The sequence below is a fragment of the Mustela erminea genome, chromosome 12, assembly GCF_009829155.1.
Source record: "Mustela erminea isolate mMusErm1 chromosome 12, mMusErm1.Pri, whole genome shotgun sequence".
Taxonomy (NCBI): Eukaryota; Metazoa; Chordata; class Mammalia; order Carnivora; family Mustelidae; genus Mustela; species Mustela erminea.
This window is the reverse complement of record NC_045625.1, coordinates 34,422,112-34,440,971: the sequence shown is the minus strand read 5'-3', so window position 1 is coordinate 34,440,971 and position 18,860 is coordinate 34,422,112. Positions and strand designations below refer to the sequence as shown.

At 40.8% G+C, this 18,860-nt stretch overlaps 1 protein-coding gene, 1 long non-coding RNA gene and 1 pseudogene across 6 annotated transcripts in view; 1 reads left to right on the top strand and 2 right to left on the bottom strand.

The window, feature by feature from the left end:
• LOC116570983 overlaps positions 1–8,842 on the bottom strand; it is a 31,335-nt gene extending 22,493 nt beyond the window's left edge. The window contains exon 1 of the long non-coding RNA XR_004277627.1: positions 8,769–8,842. This is a non-coding gene — a long non-coding RNA (uncharacterized LOC116570983). The remainder of the gene's footprint in view (positions 1–8,768) is intronic.
• LOC116570982 lies at positions 3,483–4,098 on the bottom strand (annotated as a pseudogene).
• Positions 8,758–18,860, top strand: part of ZCCHC7 (zinc finger CCHC-type containing 7) — a 241,938-nt gene continuing 231,835 nt past the window's right edge. For 2 of the 5 annotated variants that reach the window (XM_032308640.1, XM_032308635.1), the window contains exons 1-2: positions 8,758–8,845; positions 14,379–15,009. In XM_032308640.1, coding sequence (XP_032164531.1) covers positions 14,400–15,009 — 610 coding nt within the window. In that variant the 5' untranslated portion in view covers positions 8,758–8,845; positions 14,379–14,399. Of the gene's footprint in view, positions 8,850–8,995; positions 9,118–14,378; positions 15,010–18,860 lie in introns of those variants that run through there. The other 3 variants (XM_032308636.1, XM_032308639.1, XM_032308638.1) reach the window with 3 other exon arrangements.

Genomic DNA, 18,860 nt, shown 5'->3' with positions numbered 1-18,860 from the left:
GATCTTGATTATTCTCAATTTTTTTCTGTTGTCAATGCAAAATCCTGATAAAGTAATTCATGATAATGTTGTTACAAGGACATGTCTGGACTAAAAACTGCAGGCATGGTGCTGGAGTCTGGGAGAAGCAGGTGAAGAAAGTTGATACCTTATAGAATGACACCTATATAAGGTCTGTCCCTGATTATGTGTGTCCTTTCCTACATTAGAATATGTGGGTTCAGCATTCATGGACATTTAAAATAAAGGTATGTCTTTGGAGTGTGCAGCTTCTCAAGGCATTACTGATGACATGCTTCGAGATTTCTTGTATGGAATCTAATGATTCTTAAATAAATTAGAATCTCAATGATTTTGCTAGTCAATGGTCCTTAGATCAATGGTCCTTATACTCACTTAGATCCAAGCCTTGAGGAATACAATTCCAACTAGGAATAATAACAAATGAGAATAGAGCTCTTGAAATACTAGCTTCGTGTCCTAGGATTTTATTGTAATGTGACTATTATCACTTATGTAGTTTAATTTATAGTATATATATGTATTTTTAAATTTCATGATTTTATAAGGAAAAGCAGTCTCTAAGAAAAATTAAAAGTCATCTATATGAATGTCCAAATTTTCAAGAATGATTTCATAGCCTGGGTGAAAATTGCGTGCTCTCTCCATCACCTTGCAATTTGAAGAACTGCAAAATCATGAATAATAAAAAAGGATGTTAAACTTTTCAACAAATCCAGATGGGTACCAATGTCATTGAGAATTCCTGAGAATCACCTTGATTGCTGCTTCAGACGAGGAGCCTGAACTGGTTATCACTTACCAGCTGCAACGCATGGGCTTTAAGTGACAACAGTTTCTATAATTACATTTTAAAATTGTACAGGCATTAAGTCTGTATTTGTGGCAAATGAAGAACACCCCAACTTTAAAGGGCAACATTCACTCATTTCACTTATCAGACTCTATTCCTGCCTCAACCTATTAGACTTTGGGGGAACAGAAGGAATGATGGATTGTGCATTGGAAGCCAGTGTTAACACTAACTTTTGTTAGGAACTTACAAGTTTCTTCTCATCGTTGGGCCTTAGTTTTCCCTTCTACAGAATGAGGGCCTTGTACTAGATGTCCCCTTTGGTCATTATTCTAGGGGTTTTTCCCCTTGGGTATGAAGAGAAATCACCAATGAAATGACTGAGCAGCCAAACAAGTTATTTTTTGCAGGGCTTGAGGCTGGGTGTAAAGAAGGTTTAATATCTTCATTTCTAATATTAGCAGCGAAATGGGTCCATTTGTGGGTTCAGCTGCTCATCAACCTACTGTCCTCTGTCTCCCTTTCTCCCCACACTATGCTACGTCCCGGACACCCAGAGCCACTGGTGGTTTCTAGGAGGAGGAGACTCACATTTGTCAATTTCTTCTGCTTATCTTGTTCCTTTGCCAGAGATTCCTCTGGCCCCTCTAGCTGGCAAATTCTGATTCACTCTCTGTATTTTTCCTTTTAATTTTATATTTTGGCATAGCTTCAGACTGAAAAAATTGACAAGTTAGTACAAGGAATTCTCATATACTTTTTCCTAGATTCTCAATATGGTATCTTTTTACCACTTTTGTGTCATCATTCTCCTCTTTCTCTTTTCTTCTCCCTTCCCCAACACAATTTTTTCCTTAACTCCTTGAGAATGAGTTTCAGACATGATGCCCCCTTGTTTTTAGAAAGAGGGAGGGTTAGAGGAAAAGAGAAAAAATTTTTTTTTAAGATTTTATTTATTGGGGCACCTGGGTGGCTTAGTCGTTAAGTGTCTGCCTTCGGCTAGGGTCATGATCCCAGGGTCCGGGGATCAAGTCCCACATCAGCCTCCCTGCTCAGCGAGAAACCTGCTTCTGCCTCCCACTCCCTCTGCTTGTATCCCCTCTTTTACTCTCTCTCTCTCTGTCAAATAAATAAAATTTTAAAATCTTAAATAAAAAGATTTTATTTATTTATCTGGTAGATAGAGTATGAGCAGTGGGGAGGATCAGAGGGAGAGGTAGAAGCAGGCTCCCCACTGAGCAGGGAGCCTAGCACAGGACTTGATCCCAGGACTCCGGGATCATGGCCTGAGCTGAAGACAGACACTTAACTGACAGCCATCCAGGAGCCCCAAGATACAATGCCCTTTTACTCCAAGTATTTCACTGTGAGTAGCATAAAAAAACAAGGACGGTCTCTTACATAACTGTCATATAAATATAAAAACCAGGAAAATAACCTTGATACAGCACTGTCACCACATGTAAACCTATTTGGATTTTGCCAATTATCCCAATAACATCTTTTATGGGAAGGGCACCTGGGTGGCTCAGTGGCTTAAAGCCTCTGCCTTTGGCTCAGGTCATGTTCCCAGGGTCCTGGGATAGAGCCCCACATCGACTCTCCGCTCAGTGGGGAGCCTGCTTCCCTTCCTCTCTCTCTGCCTGCCTTTCTGCCTACTTGTGATCTCTGTCTGTCAAATAAACAAAAAAAATCTTTTAAAAAATCATCTTTTATGGGAAAAGATATGGTCATGCATTGCATTTATTAACTACCACGTCTCTTTTACTCTCGTTTGGCATGGAGTAACTCCTCATCTTTGTATTTTATGACGCTGACATTTTTCAAGAGTGAAGTAGGTATTTTGTAGAATATCCCTTGCTTTGTGTTGGTCTGATAGTTTCCTCATGAATATATTCAGGTTATGTAATTTTTTGGAAGAAATTTGGTCAGTTAAGCGTCTGCCTTCAGCTCAGGTCATGATCTCAGGGTCCTGGGATCGAGTCCGGCACTGGGCTCCCTGCTCAGTGGGAAGTCTGCTTCTCCCTCTCTCTCTGCCTCTCTCCCCACTCCTGCTCACTCTCTCTATCAAATCAATAAATAAAATCTTTAAAAAAAGAAATTTGGTAGGAATACTGCTGAAGTGATATGCTGTTCTCAATGAATCACATCACTTTTTTTTTTTTTTAATGAAAGTCCCTCTTCATCATTCCCATCCCTACTTCCCTCCAGAGGACAATAACCTCTGTTTTTGATTGGTATACATCCAGTATTTTTTCTGTGCACTTACATACACACATATCCGTATATAGACACATGTATATCCTTTAAAAATATACCAAAATGAGTGTGTAATACACATTTTGTTGTGCAATTTGCATTTTTTTCACTTAACCATATGTCTTGGATATCTTTCTATGTCTGTACATACAGATCCATCTCATTCTTTAAAAAGCAGCATAGTTTTTTGTGGGGAGGTAAGATTTTATTTATTTGAGAGAGAGAGAGAGAGTGTGTGTGTGAGAGAAACAGTGTGTGAGGCAGTGTGAGAAGGGAAGTGTGGGAGGGGGAAGCAAACTCCCCTCTGAGCAGGGAACATGGCTTGGGGCTTGATTATAGGACTGTGGGATCACAATCTGAGCTGAAGGCAGACGCTTAATGGACTAACCCACCCAGATGCCCCCAAAAGTAGCATAACTTTTTAAAAGGTAGTAGAGATGTAGCCTTATTTATTTATTCCCTATTCCCTTGTTTCCCTTTTGGTCATCAAATTATCCTTTGTTGAAATATTTTCCTTTGTAGTTTTCAACTAGCTGGGCATTCCACTGTACCACTATTGACGTCATTTATGATGTCATGAGGGTGGGGCCATCAACATTGCAGCCCATAGACTGAGCAGTCCCCAGGATCTCTTTGATGGATCCAGAAATTTCTCTGGCTAAAGATTGGTGTTGCATCTGTTGGGCAATGTTGACAATCTCATCAAAAGTGTAATTTCCACTGTGCTTAATGTTTTTCTGCTTCTTTCTATCTCCTGGTGGTTCCTTGAGGAATCAGGGAAGAGGCAGAAGGTACCACTTCATCCTGGGCCTATCTGCTCTAAATGGTCAGTTTCACTGTAATTCCAGGTCCTTCCTATCACTAGCTGCCTTGATGATGTCATCACCAACCTTTTTTGGAGACAGCCCTGGGGCAATCTTCAGAGCCAGGGCAGAGGTGATTTGAACTTCCCCACCAATGTACCTCAGGTATTTGACTTTGATCCCTTTGGGGTCAAACTTAGGTGGCATGGTGGAGGTGGCAGGTGTTGGATGAACCCGATTTTGGGAAGACCGAAAATAGTTGCACCTTTGCCTCCTCGGAGCAAAAGCCAGAAACTATTGTACTCCCTACTGATGAATATTTATGTTATTCCCATTTTTTCTATCACAATCTTTGTCCCTACATTTGAAGACATAGCTAGTTTACAATTTTGATGCTTCAAATAGCTTCCCTCAAACGCTTTTCCAATTTGTACACCAATCTACTGTATAGGAGTTTGTTTGCATTTTTCTGATCATTAGTGATGTTAGACACCTCTTATCATAGTTTGTGGCCATTCAGATTTCTTTCATGAATTGCTTCTTAGTATTCTTGGCTGTTACAATGCTGGATTGCTGTTTTTTTGTTTGTTTTTGTTTATTTGTTTGTTTGTTTTTAACTGATCACTTATTTGACCTTTCCCTTAGCAGAGGGAGGCTTTCTCCACTTCTAAGCCTCCAGCCTCTCCCTCTGCTGTGGTCCCACAACATGGTTCACACTGCACCCAGGCCTTCGTTTAGCAGACATCCCATACAAATCCACTCATTCCACAAGTGTTCTTTGTGAGCCCACTCTGTGCTTGGCCTTGGGCTAGGTGCTGGGTATGGAGATAGCAATAGGCCACCATAGTCTGCACCCTCACACAGTTTAGTTTTGAAAGGCAGGTTTGGGCATAGAAAAGAGCATGGGTTTTGGATTCAGACAAGACTTGAGTTTGAATCCCAGCTCTGTGATTTAGAGCAAGTAACATGACCTTACCAAGTTGCAGTTTCCATAGTAGTAAAATCTATTAACATCTCCCTTGCAGATTGAGGATGGGAGAGAGGACAGTGTACCTGAAGTGGCAAGCAAGGGCCTCTTGCATAGTAGGCTCTCAGTGAATGAATAATCATCTAAAGATAACTGTTAAAGGTCAAAACGAGGGCACTTGAGTGGCTTAGTTGGTTAAGCAACTGCTTTTGGCTCAGGTCATCATCCTGGAATCCTGGGATTCCACATCTGGCTCCCTGCTTGGCAGGGAGTCTGCCTCTCCCTCTGACCCTTTCCCCTCTCCTGCTTTCTCTCACTCTCTCTCTCAAATAAATAAATTTTTAAAAAAGATTTTATATATTTATTTATTTATTTATCAGAGAGAGAGAGAGAGAGAGAGAGAAGTACACAAGCAGGCAGAGGCAGAGAGAGAAGCAGGTTCCCCGCTGAGCAAGGAGCCTGATGTGGGACTCCATACCAGGACCCTAGGATCATGACCCGAGCCAAAGGCCCCGCTTAACTGACTGAGCCACCCAGCCGTACCCAAATAAACAAAATCTTTTAAAAAATATTATATAAGAGGTTACAATGGTTAGTTCTCAGAGATACCAGATATTACCTATTAACTGGAATAAGAGAAAGGAGGTAGCTCCCCCACTCTGCTTTTGGGAGGGTAAAGATGAGTAATATGTGACACTCCCCCAGGCCTTGCTATAGAACATCCCCCATCTTGTTGGCCCTCCGCAGCAGATTTCTGCTTTGTCCTTGACCCTCACCCCAATTCAGCTGCTCACTGTTGATGCAATATGCCATTGTCTTGGGGGAAAACAGGTGTTTCCTTCCTCAAATAAATGGGCTCTTTAGAACATTCTCTGTGAGAGAGGCTTCAGGGTATTTTGCATAGTGCTACTCATGATCTCAAGCAGTGTGGACTAGAGACTGTGGGAGGTGGAAACAGAGCGACTGTGTGTGTGGCACAGGAAGAGACTCAGAGACCTGGATTATAGACACAGCTGTGCCTCTGCTACGTGACTCCTGGCATGTCTCTTCTCTCTTGGCCTCAGTTTCCCCATGACTGCAGTAGGAGACTGGAGCAATTGAGTCCCACATCGGCTTCCTGCTCAGTGGGGAGCCTGCCTCTCCCTCTGCCTCTGGCCCTTTGACTCTCTCTCTAACAAATAAATAAATAAAAAAAATTTTTTTTTAAAAAGGTTTTATTTATTTATTTGAGAGAGAGAGAGAGTTCAAGTGCATGAGCTGGCGGGGGCGGCGGGGAGGATCCCGGCTGAGCAGGGGATCCCAATGCAGGGCTCCACCCCAGGACCCTGAGATTATGATCTGAGCCGAAGGCAGATGCTTAACCTACTGAGCCACCCAGACACCCCTATATCCATCTTAATGTCGGACCACAACACTGCATTCCATTTATCTGGGATCATGACATAGTTTTCCCACTGATCTGACAGTTGGTGGATTCACACCTAGTACTTGGTTTCCTAGAGCCTATGGGGCTGTAGGTTGCCTTCATTTCTTTAACATCTTTAGTGAGTGCTTGCTGTCTGCCAACTACTACGTTAGCTGGTAAAGATACGAAGATAAAAATGTCAAGGCTTCTGCCTTCAGGGAGTCCACAATTTAGCTGGGAGACAACAGGAAGGCAGACACAATACAACTGCCTGGATGGAGATTTGTCCCAAGTGTAGGATAGCCCAGGTCAAGGAATGCCTGTTCTGTCTGGCTGACTTGGAAGGTCTTCCTGAAGACCCAGGGCTTGAGCACAGTAGGGTGAGTTGGGGCATGTTAGAAAGACAGAGAAGGGAAGTGGGAGGTAGTAAGAATGTCTTCTGTAAAGTTACAGATGTGGAGAGCATAGTGTCTTCTGGCAACTGCTCAGGAGGCAGAAGTCAGTTCATGAAGTGCCCTTTTTGCCATCCAAAGGACTACAGATCTTATGACATAACCTAAAGGAGGTACCTAAAGCATTTTGAGCATGGTAAAGTAGTAAATCTTTGTTGAATACATGAGTAATAGTAGGATGATTGGGTACAGTAATCAGGAGCATTTCCTAACCTTGTGGCCCAGGGCAAGTTCCTTAACCTTTGAATCTGTTTCCTTTTTTTGTGAAATGGGAATTTAAAATCAACCTCAAGGGTCACCTGGCTGACTTAAAAGGTAGAGTGTGTGACTCTTGATCTCTGGTTTGTGAGTTTGAACCCATGTTGGGTGTATATATTACTTATAAATAAATAAATAAATAAATATCAACCTCAAAATGTTAAAATTTGATAAAGGTTTTATATATAATGCACTTATTGAGTAAGACTGGCACTTGATAAAAGCTTAACAAATTATTTTTTAAGATATATCTTTTATTCTACACCATACACATTACCTAAACAATTTAGGAATCTCTTTGACCCCTTTCTTTCTTTTTTTAAGATTTTATTTATTTATTTGAGAGAGTGTGCACAAGGGCAGGGGAGGGAGCGGCAGAAGGAGTGGGAGGGAGAATGTCAAGCAGACTCCTGCTGAGCTCAGAGCCCCACACAGAGCTCAACATCAGGGACCCTGAGATCACAACCTGACCTGAAACCAAGAGTCAGAAGCTCAACTGACTGTGCCACACAGGCGCCCCTCTATGATCTATTTCTAAGCATGTTTCCTCTTCTGTAAAATGGTTCCTCCAATCTTACCTTTTCATTGTAACCTGTAACATTGTAACCATAGTGTTGACTAAAATTTCTAATTATTTTTCTGTAACATCGTTACCATAGTGTTGATTAAAATTTCTAATTATTTTCTGATTACACTTTTAGGCTATATCCAAATAGTATTTTGTTTTCCCAGCCAGACTCAGGTCCGGGAGACCAGAGACTAAAAAATTTACCACTATATTCGCAGAAGAAACAATGTTAAGCTTATCTTTCAGCACTATTGCCAAGGATCAATGAAGGGATAAAGTGCTTTGTCATCATGTAAAGTTGTACAGATGGGTTTATTACTACTAAGTACTGAAATAAGGCGTTAAGAAGAGGAACTGAAGCCAGAGGCTTGTAACACAATCTTGTAGCCTCTGGAGGCATACAAAGGGCAAGTATTAACTTCAATCTTTGGCAAGAGTGCAGCTCTTCATGGGTGCCTGGCTGGCTCGGTTGGTAGAGCAAGTGACTCATCTCCCAGTCAAGACCCAGGTTAAGATTAAGCTTACTTTAAAAAAAAAAAAAAAAAAAAAAAAAAAAGGAAAAAAAAAGGGTGCAGCTCTTCAAGGTTCACAAAGTTAAATCTAATGCTTCGAATTTTAGGAAAAAGCCAGAATCAACCCCAATGCGAATTAAATACAACTTCAAACTAGAGGTGGAAAGGACCTGCCTAAGGTCACCTAGCGCTAGATGCCAGGCTCTGTCAAAAAGGTTTCTCATTGGTTGAGGAGCCCCTGCGGGCTGGGAAACGCGCCACCAGACCCAGCACTTCTACCCTACTTTGGTCTCAGTTTGTCTCCTACGCCACGTGGCACAAAGCGGCTGCCCCAGAGGTCAAGCAAGGAGGAGGCGGAACCCATCCGGAAACCAGCTTAGGGGCATCATGGGAAATGTAGTTTTCTTTCTGGGCACAGAAAGCGTGCCTGTTTTCCCTTAGTTTTGACTACTGAGAAGCATCTCCTGCGTGCAAATCGTTCAAACAAAGTGTTACCCATTACAGATGCAGCCCAGGTATCTTTGAAAGAAGCCACGAAGGGGAAGGGGCAAAGCAAAGAAGGCAAACCAAAAGATTGTCGGGGGCGGGGAAGAAAAAGGGTTAACAGTTATTACGCACGCGCACAGAGGGCCCGTAGGGTGGGCGGGGACGGAAGACGACTCCCGGGAGCTGTGTTTTCCCCGGAAGTGCCTTCCCTCCTCCCGGGTCCGCGCGGACGCTGTTTCCTTACCTCATTTGTCCTCGCCCCTCCCCGTCCCTCTACGCGTTTTGGTTCCTGGTTGGTGCTTCCTGGTCGCAGCCGCGGCAGTGAGTATGTGTGTGACGGACCCCCAGCCACCCGCGGCCGGGGGACCCCTGCCTGCCCTCCGTCTCTCCCGCTGGGCTGTGGAACTAGCGCGTGTACCCTCGCCGGCCTCCGTGTCCTTCGTCTTGGCCCCGCTCAGGGCAGGGTGCAGCTCGTGGCCCCTCGGTGGTGGTCTGCCTCACGCGGCTCGGCTGACCGGCTGGGATGTTCGCTTCTCTCTACCCGGCCAAGGGCGAGGTCGTGATTCAAAAAGCTCTGGGCGCCCATGGCCTCGGTGGGGGTGGCGTTTCAGCCTGTTACTCCTTCTCCCCTCCTCCAATTCCCCTGTTTTTTGGGGGGAAGCCGGTCAGTCCATTACACGCGTAGGTCCTGCCGCCCGGAGGGAGCCCGGCCTTTGAGGACCGGACAGTCCCAACTCCAGCCTCTGCTGTCAGAAGCAGCAGCTACAGCTGTGGGACCAGAAAAATTTAGGGAATTGTGCCCCTTTCCCCATGTAAAACAGGGAGATTTGGAATGTGTTAACTAATATTTGCTTTATCCCGCACATTCTGTGACCCCGCAGTTAACTTCTAACTTTAAGAGCTGCAGATGCTGTGGGAAAACTGGGAAATCAGCAGGCCTCGGCTCTCGTCGCGGCTCCACTTCTGACTCGTTGGTGACTCTAGGAATCTCTTGTTTAGGCTGAATTTATTTCTATTTAAGATCACAGGAGATCTTTACGCTCAGTGGATAAACAAGCTTTTCAGAGCCCGTTTCTCTAGGAGAGCGTGCAATTTAGTGACTCTTTCAGGCCCCTTCCAAAGCTCTTGACTTTGTGTTTTGAATACTTGGCTGTCAACGTCAAAGACTTTGAAGTGGGCTGTGTATATTTCAGACAGCATTAGGCTTTGGAGACGGTATTGCTGTTTTCCAGAATCTGAGGGTAGGGAATGAACTGAGGAAGAGGGGAAGTCAAGATTATAAAATAGCCACAAGGCTAAGGTGCTGTGTAGTCAAGAAGGGACTGAGAAAGGTGAGGGAAGTGTTTAGAGATCGGATTTGTTACCATAAAAAGATTGTATACAAACAGCTGGACTTGTTTGAATAAATTTAGCATAATACTCTCCCACCAATATCTTGTATTCTGTCTTCCTTTTTTTTTTTTTGGATGAGCTTTGTTTTGCACATTTGGTTCCCTCCACAGTCAGATTTGCTTCAAAGTGAAGAGTGGACAGAAATTTTAATACTAAACTCAGTAGTGTTCCCAATCTGTCACTCTCAGGATAGCTCACTAAGAGTATGTCAGAAATTTTAAGTTGAAAATCAGCTGTTTATTAATCAGTTTCCTTTGAGCATTGGACTTAAAATCAAGCTGTAAATTTGATTTAAATCTTATACCTATGTCATCAAGAAGAAGCATTTAGGCCAGAAGTTCTTTGAAGGGAAATAAGAGCAAAAGGCTCAGAATGACCAATTGATATACTGTTAGAGCAGAGGTATTGGCTTTAAAAATAGTGTAGTGAAATCTGAAAGCTTAAATAAGCCTTAAGTTGTGTAGTTTAAAAATTTTTAGTGAATGGAAAAAAAACCACACCCACTTTTGAATGGTGAAAGCCTTTGCAGTTATTCTCTATAGATGTTTTATATTTGTTAAGCCACTTTAATCTAAATAAATTTCATTCTCAAGCTGGTGTTGTAGGTTCTTACATGGGAACTACCATTTTTGGTCCTGGGATTGGTATACTCTGAGTATCAACTTGCAAGGTTCTTGGATAGGAAACTGACAAATTCAGATGTATACTGTTCCTTTCAATTAAAATGCCTCTTTCATAGTTTTTACACTCTCCTGGAAACTGAAATGGATATTTTTAAGGTAAATTTAGATGTTTAAGGTCAACAAAGATGTAACTTTGAAAGAAGGTTTTTTTTTTTTTTTAATGTTTATTTGAAAGTATTTTGGAAAATTCAATGAAAAAGTCTTATTGAACACTTGGCTGAGAGCCAGGGGAATGTGAATCTCTCCTACCTATGTTAATCAGCTGCATAACCTTAAATAGCCTTCCTTATCTCTTTGGATCTTAATTTCCTTATGTGAAAATTGAGGAGATAGTATGAGATAATCAGAAAGGTCTCTTTGAAACTTAAAATTTTGTGGCTCTCATAAGGACCTCATGTTACCCAGTTAAGTATGCTTGAGAATTGTATGTAATGGTTAAAAACTGAGAAAGTCTTTTGGTTCAAGACATATATATTTATTTCTTATTTGTCCTGCGAGTACACATTTAAATTAAATGCATTTGAATGTAATTAAAGTAGTAACATAAACATAAACCAAAATAGCTCCAGGCAAACCTTAACCCTGGCAAGCATAAGCTACATAAAAAGAAGAACAAGTTATGCTGAGCACAATTTTCAAGTACAGAAAGTACAAAATCCTCTTAAAGGCCATAGGGGCTAAATTGTTAAATTCATTTTTCTACATTTCAAGGAAAGAGATAAACCCCTAGACCCAAGGAAGTCAGTTTTTATTATATTTCTGTAGTTTATTTTTGGCATACATTCACAGGTGTGCCCATGGCTCTTTTCTTAATCCCTTTCCTTTGGGATGGCTCCAAGAGTAGTACAAATTTGTAACTCTGTAATTTAGCTCTTTTAATTTTTTCTGGGCTGCACTGGAATTATGTTATTTATGTTTTATCAGTATGGATCCAGTGAGGATTTTGAAGGAAGTATAATTCCTTTGACTTATTTTAGAATTAATTTACCTATTAAATAAAAAGGAAAGAATTCATCTTTTATTTGAATTTCTCTGAGGCTAACATTTCAATATAAACTGATAAATGCTATGAGCATTATTATTCAGACAGCCACATTTAAGTTGTGTGACAACAACAGCATAGCAACCTAAGGACAGTGCAAGAATGGAACAGGTGCATTGAGGCTTTTAGAAGAAAAGGGCATTAACAGTTGGTTTCTTTCCTCCCTACCTTTATTGGGATATAATTGACAAATACCGTTGTGTGAGTTTAAGGTGTACATCATGATTTGATACATAAAATGACTACCGCATTAAGATTAGTTAACACAGCCATCACCTCACATATTTTCTTCCTCTTCTTCCTTTTTTTCCCTCAGTGAGAACATTTTATTTATTTTTTTTAATTAAAAAAAAAAAGATTTTATTTATTTACTTGACAGACGGATCACAAGCAAGCAAAGAGCCAGGCAGAGAGAGAGGGATAGCAGGCTCCCCGATGAGTGGAGAGCCTGATGTGGGGCTCCATCCTAGGACTGGAGATCATGACCTGAACCGAAGGCAGAGGCTTAACCCACTGAGCCACCCAGGGACCTGAGTGAGAACATTAAGACCTACTCTCTTGGGACGCCTGGGTGGCTCAGTTGGTTGGACGACTGCCTTCGGCTCAGGTCATGATCCTGGAGTCCCGGGATTGAGTCTTGCATCGGGCTCCCAGCTCCATGGGGAGTCTGCTTCTCTCTCTGACCTTCTCCTCGTTCATGCTCTCTCTCACTGTCTCTCTCTCAAGTAAATAAATAAAATCTTTAAAAAAAAAAAAAAAAGACCTACTCTCTTGGCAGATTTCAAGTATACAATACAGTGTCATTAACTCAGAGCGTAATTATCATTTTTACTCCCAGCTTTATTGAGGTATAATTGACATAGAACACTGTGTAAGTTTAAGGTGTATGATAAAAGTTGGTTTCTTTATTTTTCTAAACAACAACAAAAAACTCCAGCATGATGGTAGTGCATTTTTGGCTCTTGTTCATTTGGTTCTTGGAGTTAGCTGGTTGTATTACTAAAACTACCATCAGAACACCCTGACATTTTGGGCAAAGAACTAGTAAACCAAGAACAGCTAGTCTTTCTAAATTTGTATAGCTAAAAAGGAAGTGGAAAGAATAAATTGTCATTGTTAATTGTTTTGTAGGCTGTCCCTGATTTTTGAACAAACATGAGTTATTTTTCCAGAGCTCTCATTTTGATCAATATTATATCAGTACCTAATTGAAACATCTTTTGTGTAGATATTTGGTTAATGATAAGAGAATAGTGGAATAGTTGGAGACAACTGTGAAATTCATCCCACCATATTTTAGACAGATTTATTAGGGCTGAAGAGCAAATGCTAAATGATATTCATTTATTTATTTATTCATTAATTCATCAGACATTTATGGAGGTCCTGCTAAATACCAGTTACTCTGCTTGGCTTTGGGAATCTGTTGTTTAACAAAGTGCATATAGTTTCTGCTCTCCTGGGGTTTGTGATCGGTTTTTGTGAGACATTTACATTGATTAGTAATTAGATCTGTAGTGTTTTGAAAAGCCTATAAAAGGGACACAATTTAGTCTGGTGGGTCAAGGGAAGCTTTCTCAGTAAAAGGGATGTTGGGGCGCCTGGATGGCTCAGGTCATGATCCCAGCATCCTGGGATTGAACCCTGTATCAGGCTCCCTGCTCAGCAGGGAGTCTGCTTCTCCCCACACTTCCCCCTCCTTCCTGCTCATGCTCTCTTTCACTATCTCTGTCTCTCTCATGTAAATAAATAAAATACATATATGTTAAAAAAAAAAAAAAAAAGACAGGGGTGCCTGGGTGGCTCAGTGGGTTGAGCCTCTGCCTTTGCCTCAGGTCATGGTCTCAGGGTCCTGGGATGGAGCCCCTCGATGGGCTCTCTGCTCAGCGGGGAGCCTGCTTCCTCCCCGCCCCCGCCCCCACCCTGCCTGCCTCTCTGCTTACTTGTGATTTCTCTCTGTGTCAAATAAATAAATAAAATCTTAAAAAACGAAAAAGGGATGTTTAAGCTGAGTAGAAGGATGAGCAAGATTTAATATGCCCACAGTAGGGAGGTAAAGTGCTCCTATAGCTAGAAGTTTTGCCTCAGTTTTAGGTCCTTAGTATGTTTTTCATACACATCTTTATTGCTAGTACAAAAGTAAACCAAGGTTTATCAGATATTTTTATGTATTATTTTAGTCAAGGATAAAAAGGCCATGAGATTAATTTTTTAATTGAGAATAGAAATCTGCACTAAAACAGTAAATATGATTGTTTTGGAGTGGGTTTTAATCAAAGTTGAAGTAATATTCGCATGTGACAATGCATACCTGGAAAGATGAGATGCAGAACCAGAACCAGGGAAGAGATGAAGAATGGATGGAATAGTGAGAATGACTTAAACTATTCTGGTGATTTTTCACATTTTAGAGAAAAAAATGGTGTCTGAAGCAGTAGATCAACCTGTCTTTCCTTTCTAGCATACATGCAAAATATGGTATTTCCATTAATAACTACCACTCAATTTGTTGGAGTAATTTTCATTTGAGAGGGGTGGGTATTATCAGAGCAGGTCATAGCAGGATTTAGAAATCCTCAAAAAAAGAGTACTCTTAAGAGAAAAAGGTATTTTAATATGTTATTGAGAACAATGATGGCCTTCACAGAAGTTAGCTCTAAGGTGATATCATTATGCATTAAACAGGCATGATCTGAGCTTTTAAAATATTTTCTTTGTATGATTTTCTCTTTTACAGCATCAAGGTTACTGACTTCCCATGATGTTTGGTGGTTATGAGACCATAGAAGCCTATGAAGATGACCTTTATCGTGAAGAGTCATCTAGTGAACTGAGTGTTGATAGTGAGGTGGAATTTCAGCTCTACAGCCAAGTTCATTACGCCCAAGATCTTGATAATATCATTAGAGAGGAAGAACATGAAGAGAAGAACTCTGGGAATTCTGAATCATCCAGTAGTAAAACAAATCAGAAGAACTTAATTATCCTTTCAGATAGTGAGGTCATCCAGCTCTCAGATGGGTCAGAGGTCATCACTTTGTCTGATGAAGATAGTATTTACAGATGCAAAAGAAAGAATTTTAGAATCCAAGCAAAAGAAAAGACCGGAGGTCCTCCTGCCTCTCTTCATTCTAATAAGTTGACTGATAAGAAATGCAAGAGGAGTATTGAGAAGCCTAAACCTGAAGAGATACCAGGTACAATCCGAGAGGTTATGATTATAGAGGTCAGTTCAAGTGAAGAGGAAGAGAGCACCATTTCAGAAAGTGATAACGTGGAAAACTGGATGCTGCTGGGATGTGAAGTTGATGATAAAGATGATGATATCCTTCTCAATCTTGTTGGATGTGAAAACTCTGTAAATGAAGGTTAGTATCATATTGGCCATTTTGAAAAATAATGCCATATTTAATAAGGAAGACTGCTTTTCCTAGACAAAAGACCAATAGGGTCTGCTCCATTTAATTCCTCATCTTTTGGTCTTGTTTTTTGGCTTGTTTCTCATGAGACTCTTACCAGTGGCTACTCTGATGGTGGTCTGTCTGAACATCAGAAAGAGTATGTCAGAATATCAAAGACGCTCTGCTTCTACTATAAGCAAATTCATAGCTGCTTCTTCCTGTTTGGCTAGAGCCGGTTCTGGACCTGAAATCTTAGTCCCCTCTCTTTCTGCCTGGTATCACAGGTGAGTACTGCATTCATCTCAGACGTTGGTCCTGTGCTGTCATTTGGCCAACTCTGTTGGGACTGCCTCTTCCTAAGTGATTTGCTTGGCCAGGAGTTAGCCAGGCAGCCAGCATGGGAAATGCTTGATATACTGAGAATATGAAATTAGTATTGAGATTTTAGGAATTCTGTGGTTAAGATAGGAGGCTCCGAAGAGCTGTAAGTCTACAGTAAACTGTAGGAGGTAATGCAAATTCTTAGAACCACATCATTCAAGGATTGAAATTTTGGTGTGGACTTTGTATTCTCTCTCTCATAGTCTTGATGCATAATTCCTTTAAGAACTCCCTTTAGTTTTTCTTCCTGTATGCCTAATGCCTGTCTCTTGCAGTAGTTTCCTAAATGATCTTTTACATATTCCCTGCACAATATTGTTAAACTAGTAGTCTTGAAATGCCCTTTTACTCATAGTACTTTGCTGTGCCCCAAACCTTTAATAGTACCTACTTGTTCTCAGAGGAAATGATGATATTGGATGTAGGTTATGCTTTGGAGCCCCAGTGACTGACAGACCTTTTTTTAAGGATACAAACTTTAGGTTTCCAGGCGATAGGGTTTCCTAACTACTTAACTTTACCCTTGTGGGAACGCAGCCACAATACCTAAAGAAATGGGTTAGGTATTCCAGCAAAATCTTATTTACAAAAACAGATGGCTGGCTCAGTGTGTCAAAGGCCAACCCTGAGAAGTTGACAGCAAAAGGAAGAAAAGAAAGAGAGTGGTAGAACACAGAGTGGAATTAAGTGAAGTTTTATCAGAGTAAGGTAGATCTGATAATGTTTTTAGATAGACGGGGGGCAAGGAGGGCGGCCCTTTTGAGGGTAGATTAAACCTGTTTGTTGGATTGGGATAGTGGGGGCCAATTAAGAGATGGGATCAGGTGTGTATGTCTGAATTAGTCTTAAAAGGGAAAAGACACCATTAACTTCTCAATCATCAGATATTTCTAGAGGTAGAGAAGAAAATAAATTCAGATGGATTGCAGATGAGGGAATATGTGAGGATGTGTTTGGTTTTCTTAGGAAAATGAAAACAGAATTGGGAGTGAAGTGGGCAGAGGGTACTTAGAAGCCTAGAGTGTGGAAAGCTTGAGTCCTTTGAGGAATACTTTTAGACTGTGATTCCCAGTGTTTTGAAGATGGCAGCCTTTTAAACTTCACAGCAATTTGTGGGCTCCCACATGATTGTAGTCATAGTTCTAGTATTTATTAATTGAGAAAATGCATATTAGCTACTATTTTAGTATTCTTTTACGTGATGGGGTTTTATTAACCACAATGTCTGTACATTTGAAAAATAGTAGTACATATATATGTATATGTATATGTCTTTATATAATGCATGCCTCTGGGCACCGACTGTGGTCACCAATCTTTTTTTTTTTTTTTTTTTTTAAAGATTTTATTTATTCATTTGACAGAGAGAAATCACAAGTAGATGGAGAGGCAGGCAGAGAGAGAGAGAGAGGGAAGCAGGCTCCCTGCTGAGCAGAGAGCCCGATGCGGGACTCGATCCCAGGACCCTGAGATCATGACCTGAGCCGAAGGCAGCGGCCTAACCCACTGAGCCACCCAGGCGCCCCTGTGGTCACCAATCTTGCAGGTCTCCAGGAGTCTGAAGCTCATAGTTGGGAAATCATTGTGCCAACAAATCAATAATAGATTTACTTAGAAGTGGTATTCAGTCCAAATTGCAACAATATGAGCTTGTAATGAACTCACTTTGAAGGATTTCATAACTTTTTCCAATAATATTTGGCAATCTGAAGCAAGATTATGGAAACCAAATGATCCAGGGCTAGGCATACCATCACAGAAGTTCCAGAAGGTCGAAAGCATTTAGCCCAGTCTTTCTTTAAATTGCCTTCTCCTGACATCACATCTAGGTTCATCAAACATTAACGTGTTCATGATGATGAGCCATTTTTCTTGAACTCAAGTTTTCCATATCTACCGTACTGATTTTTCCATTTGGTTATCTTATTGTCATTTCAGATTTAATACACTGAAAGGTTTGAGAAATTGAATTGAAAGGTTATTTTTCCATAGAAAGAGGACCAGGTTAACTGAGAAGTAACAATAGAACTAGGGTTTCTCAGGGCAAAATGAAAGAGATTGGTGAGGAGTAGTGAGAATAGGGTAGAGGGTGGCTGAACCATATGGAAATGAGGATTCTAGAAGAAAGGGAATGGTAGATTTAGTCAAGTATGTGTTATAGGAGTGAGGAAAAGAAGGTTGGTAATTAGGTATATAAAGAGATCTCTGGCAAACAGTTCTAGTGTTTGATGTTATAAGTAGAGAGTAAGAAGCATGTTTGTTCTTAAACTGCATTTTTGGAGGAGGGGTTATTTGTGTTTATTTTTATTGAGGTGAAATTAGCATAACACAAAATTAATCTTTTTAAAGTGTTCAGTTTACAGTATTATGGAAGCAGACCAAAGGAAACCCTGCTCTCATGGAGCTCTTTATTCCTTCTTCTCCCAGACTCTGGCAACCACTAATCTTTCTGTCTCTGTGGATTTACCTATTCTGGATATTACATGAAAATAGAATCATATAATATGTGACCTTTGTGTCTGACTTCTTTCGCTTAGGATAATGTTTGGAAGGTTTGTCCATATTGTAGCATGTATCAGTACTTCATTCCTTTTCAAGGCTGAATAATATTCAATTGCATTGTTATACCACATTTTGTTTATCTGTTCATCTGTAGATGGACATTTGGGTTATTTCCACCTTTTGGGTATTATGGATGGTGCTACTATGAACATTCATGTATAGGTATTATTTGAATACCTATTTTGGGTATATACCTAAGACTAGAATAGCTGGGTTTTCTTTTTCTTTCTTTCTTTCCTTTTTTTTTTTTTTTTTTTAAAGATTTATTTATTTATTTTAGAGAGACTGTGAGTAGGGGGAGGGAGGGAGGGTAGGGGACAGAGATAGGCAGACTCCCCCTGAGCTTGGAGCCTGACCTAAGGCTCAATTCCACAATCCTGAGATTATGACCTGGGTTTAAGCCAAGAATCGGTTGCTCAACTGATCAAGTCACCCAGGGACCCCTAGTATAGCTGGGATTTTCATGTTTCGCTTTCTGAGGAACCACCAGACTTTTCCACAGTGGCTGCACCATTATACATTCTCACAGTAATTTATGAGGGTTCCACTTAACTTCATTGTTTTTAGCAATGACTTGTGATGTTGCATATTCTATTTTGATTTGGTGGTATGCTCTTTGTTATTTCTTACAGTTTTTTCTCTTAGTATTTTGGTTTTTATACTTGTCGTTTATGTTGGCTTATGTTTTTCTAGTATGGCTTTTATTTTATTTCTTTTTAGAGAGAGAGCAGGTAGGGAGGGGCAGAGGGAGAAGGAGAGAGAGAATCCTAAGCAGGCTCCATTGCCCAGTGTGGAGCTGGATGCGGGACTTGACCCCATGACCCTGAGATCACGACCAGAGCTGAAATCAAGAGTCGGATGCTCAACTGACTGTG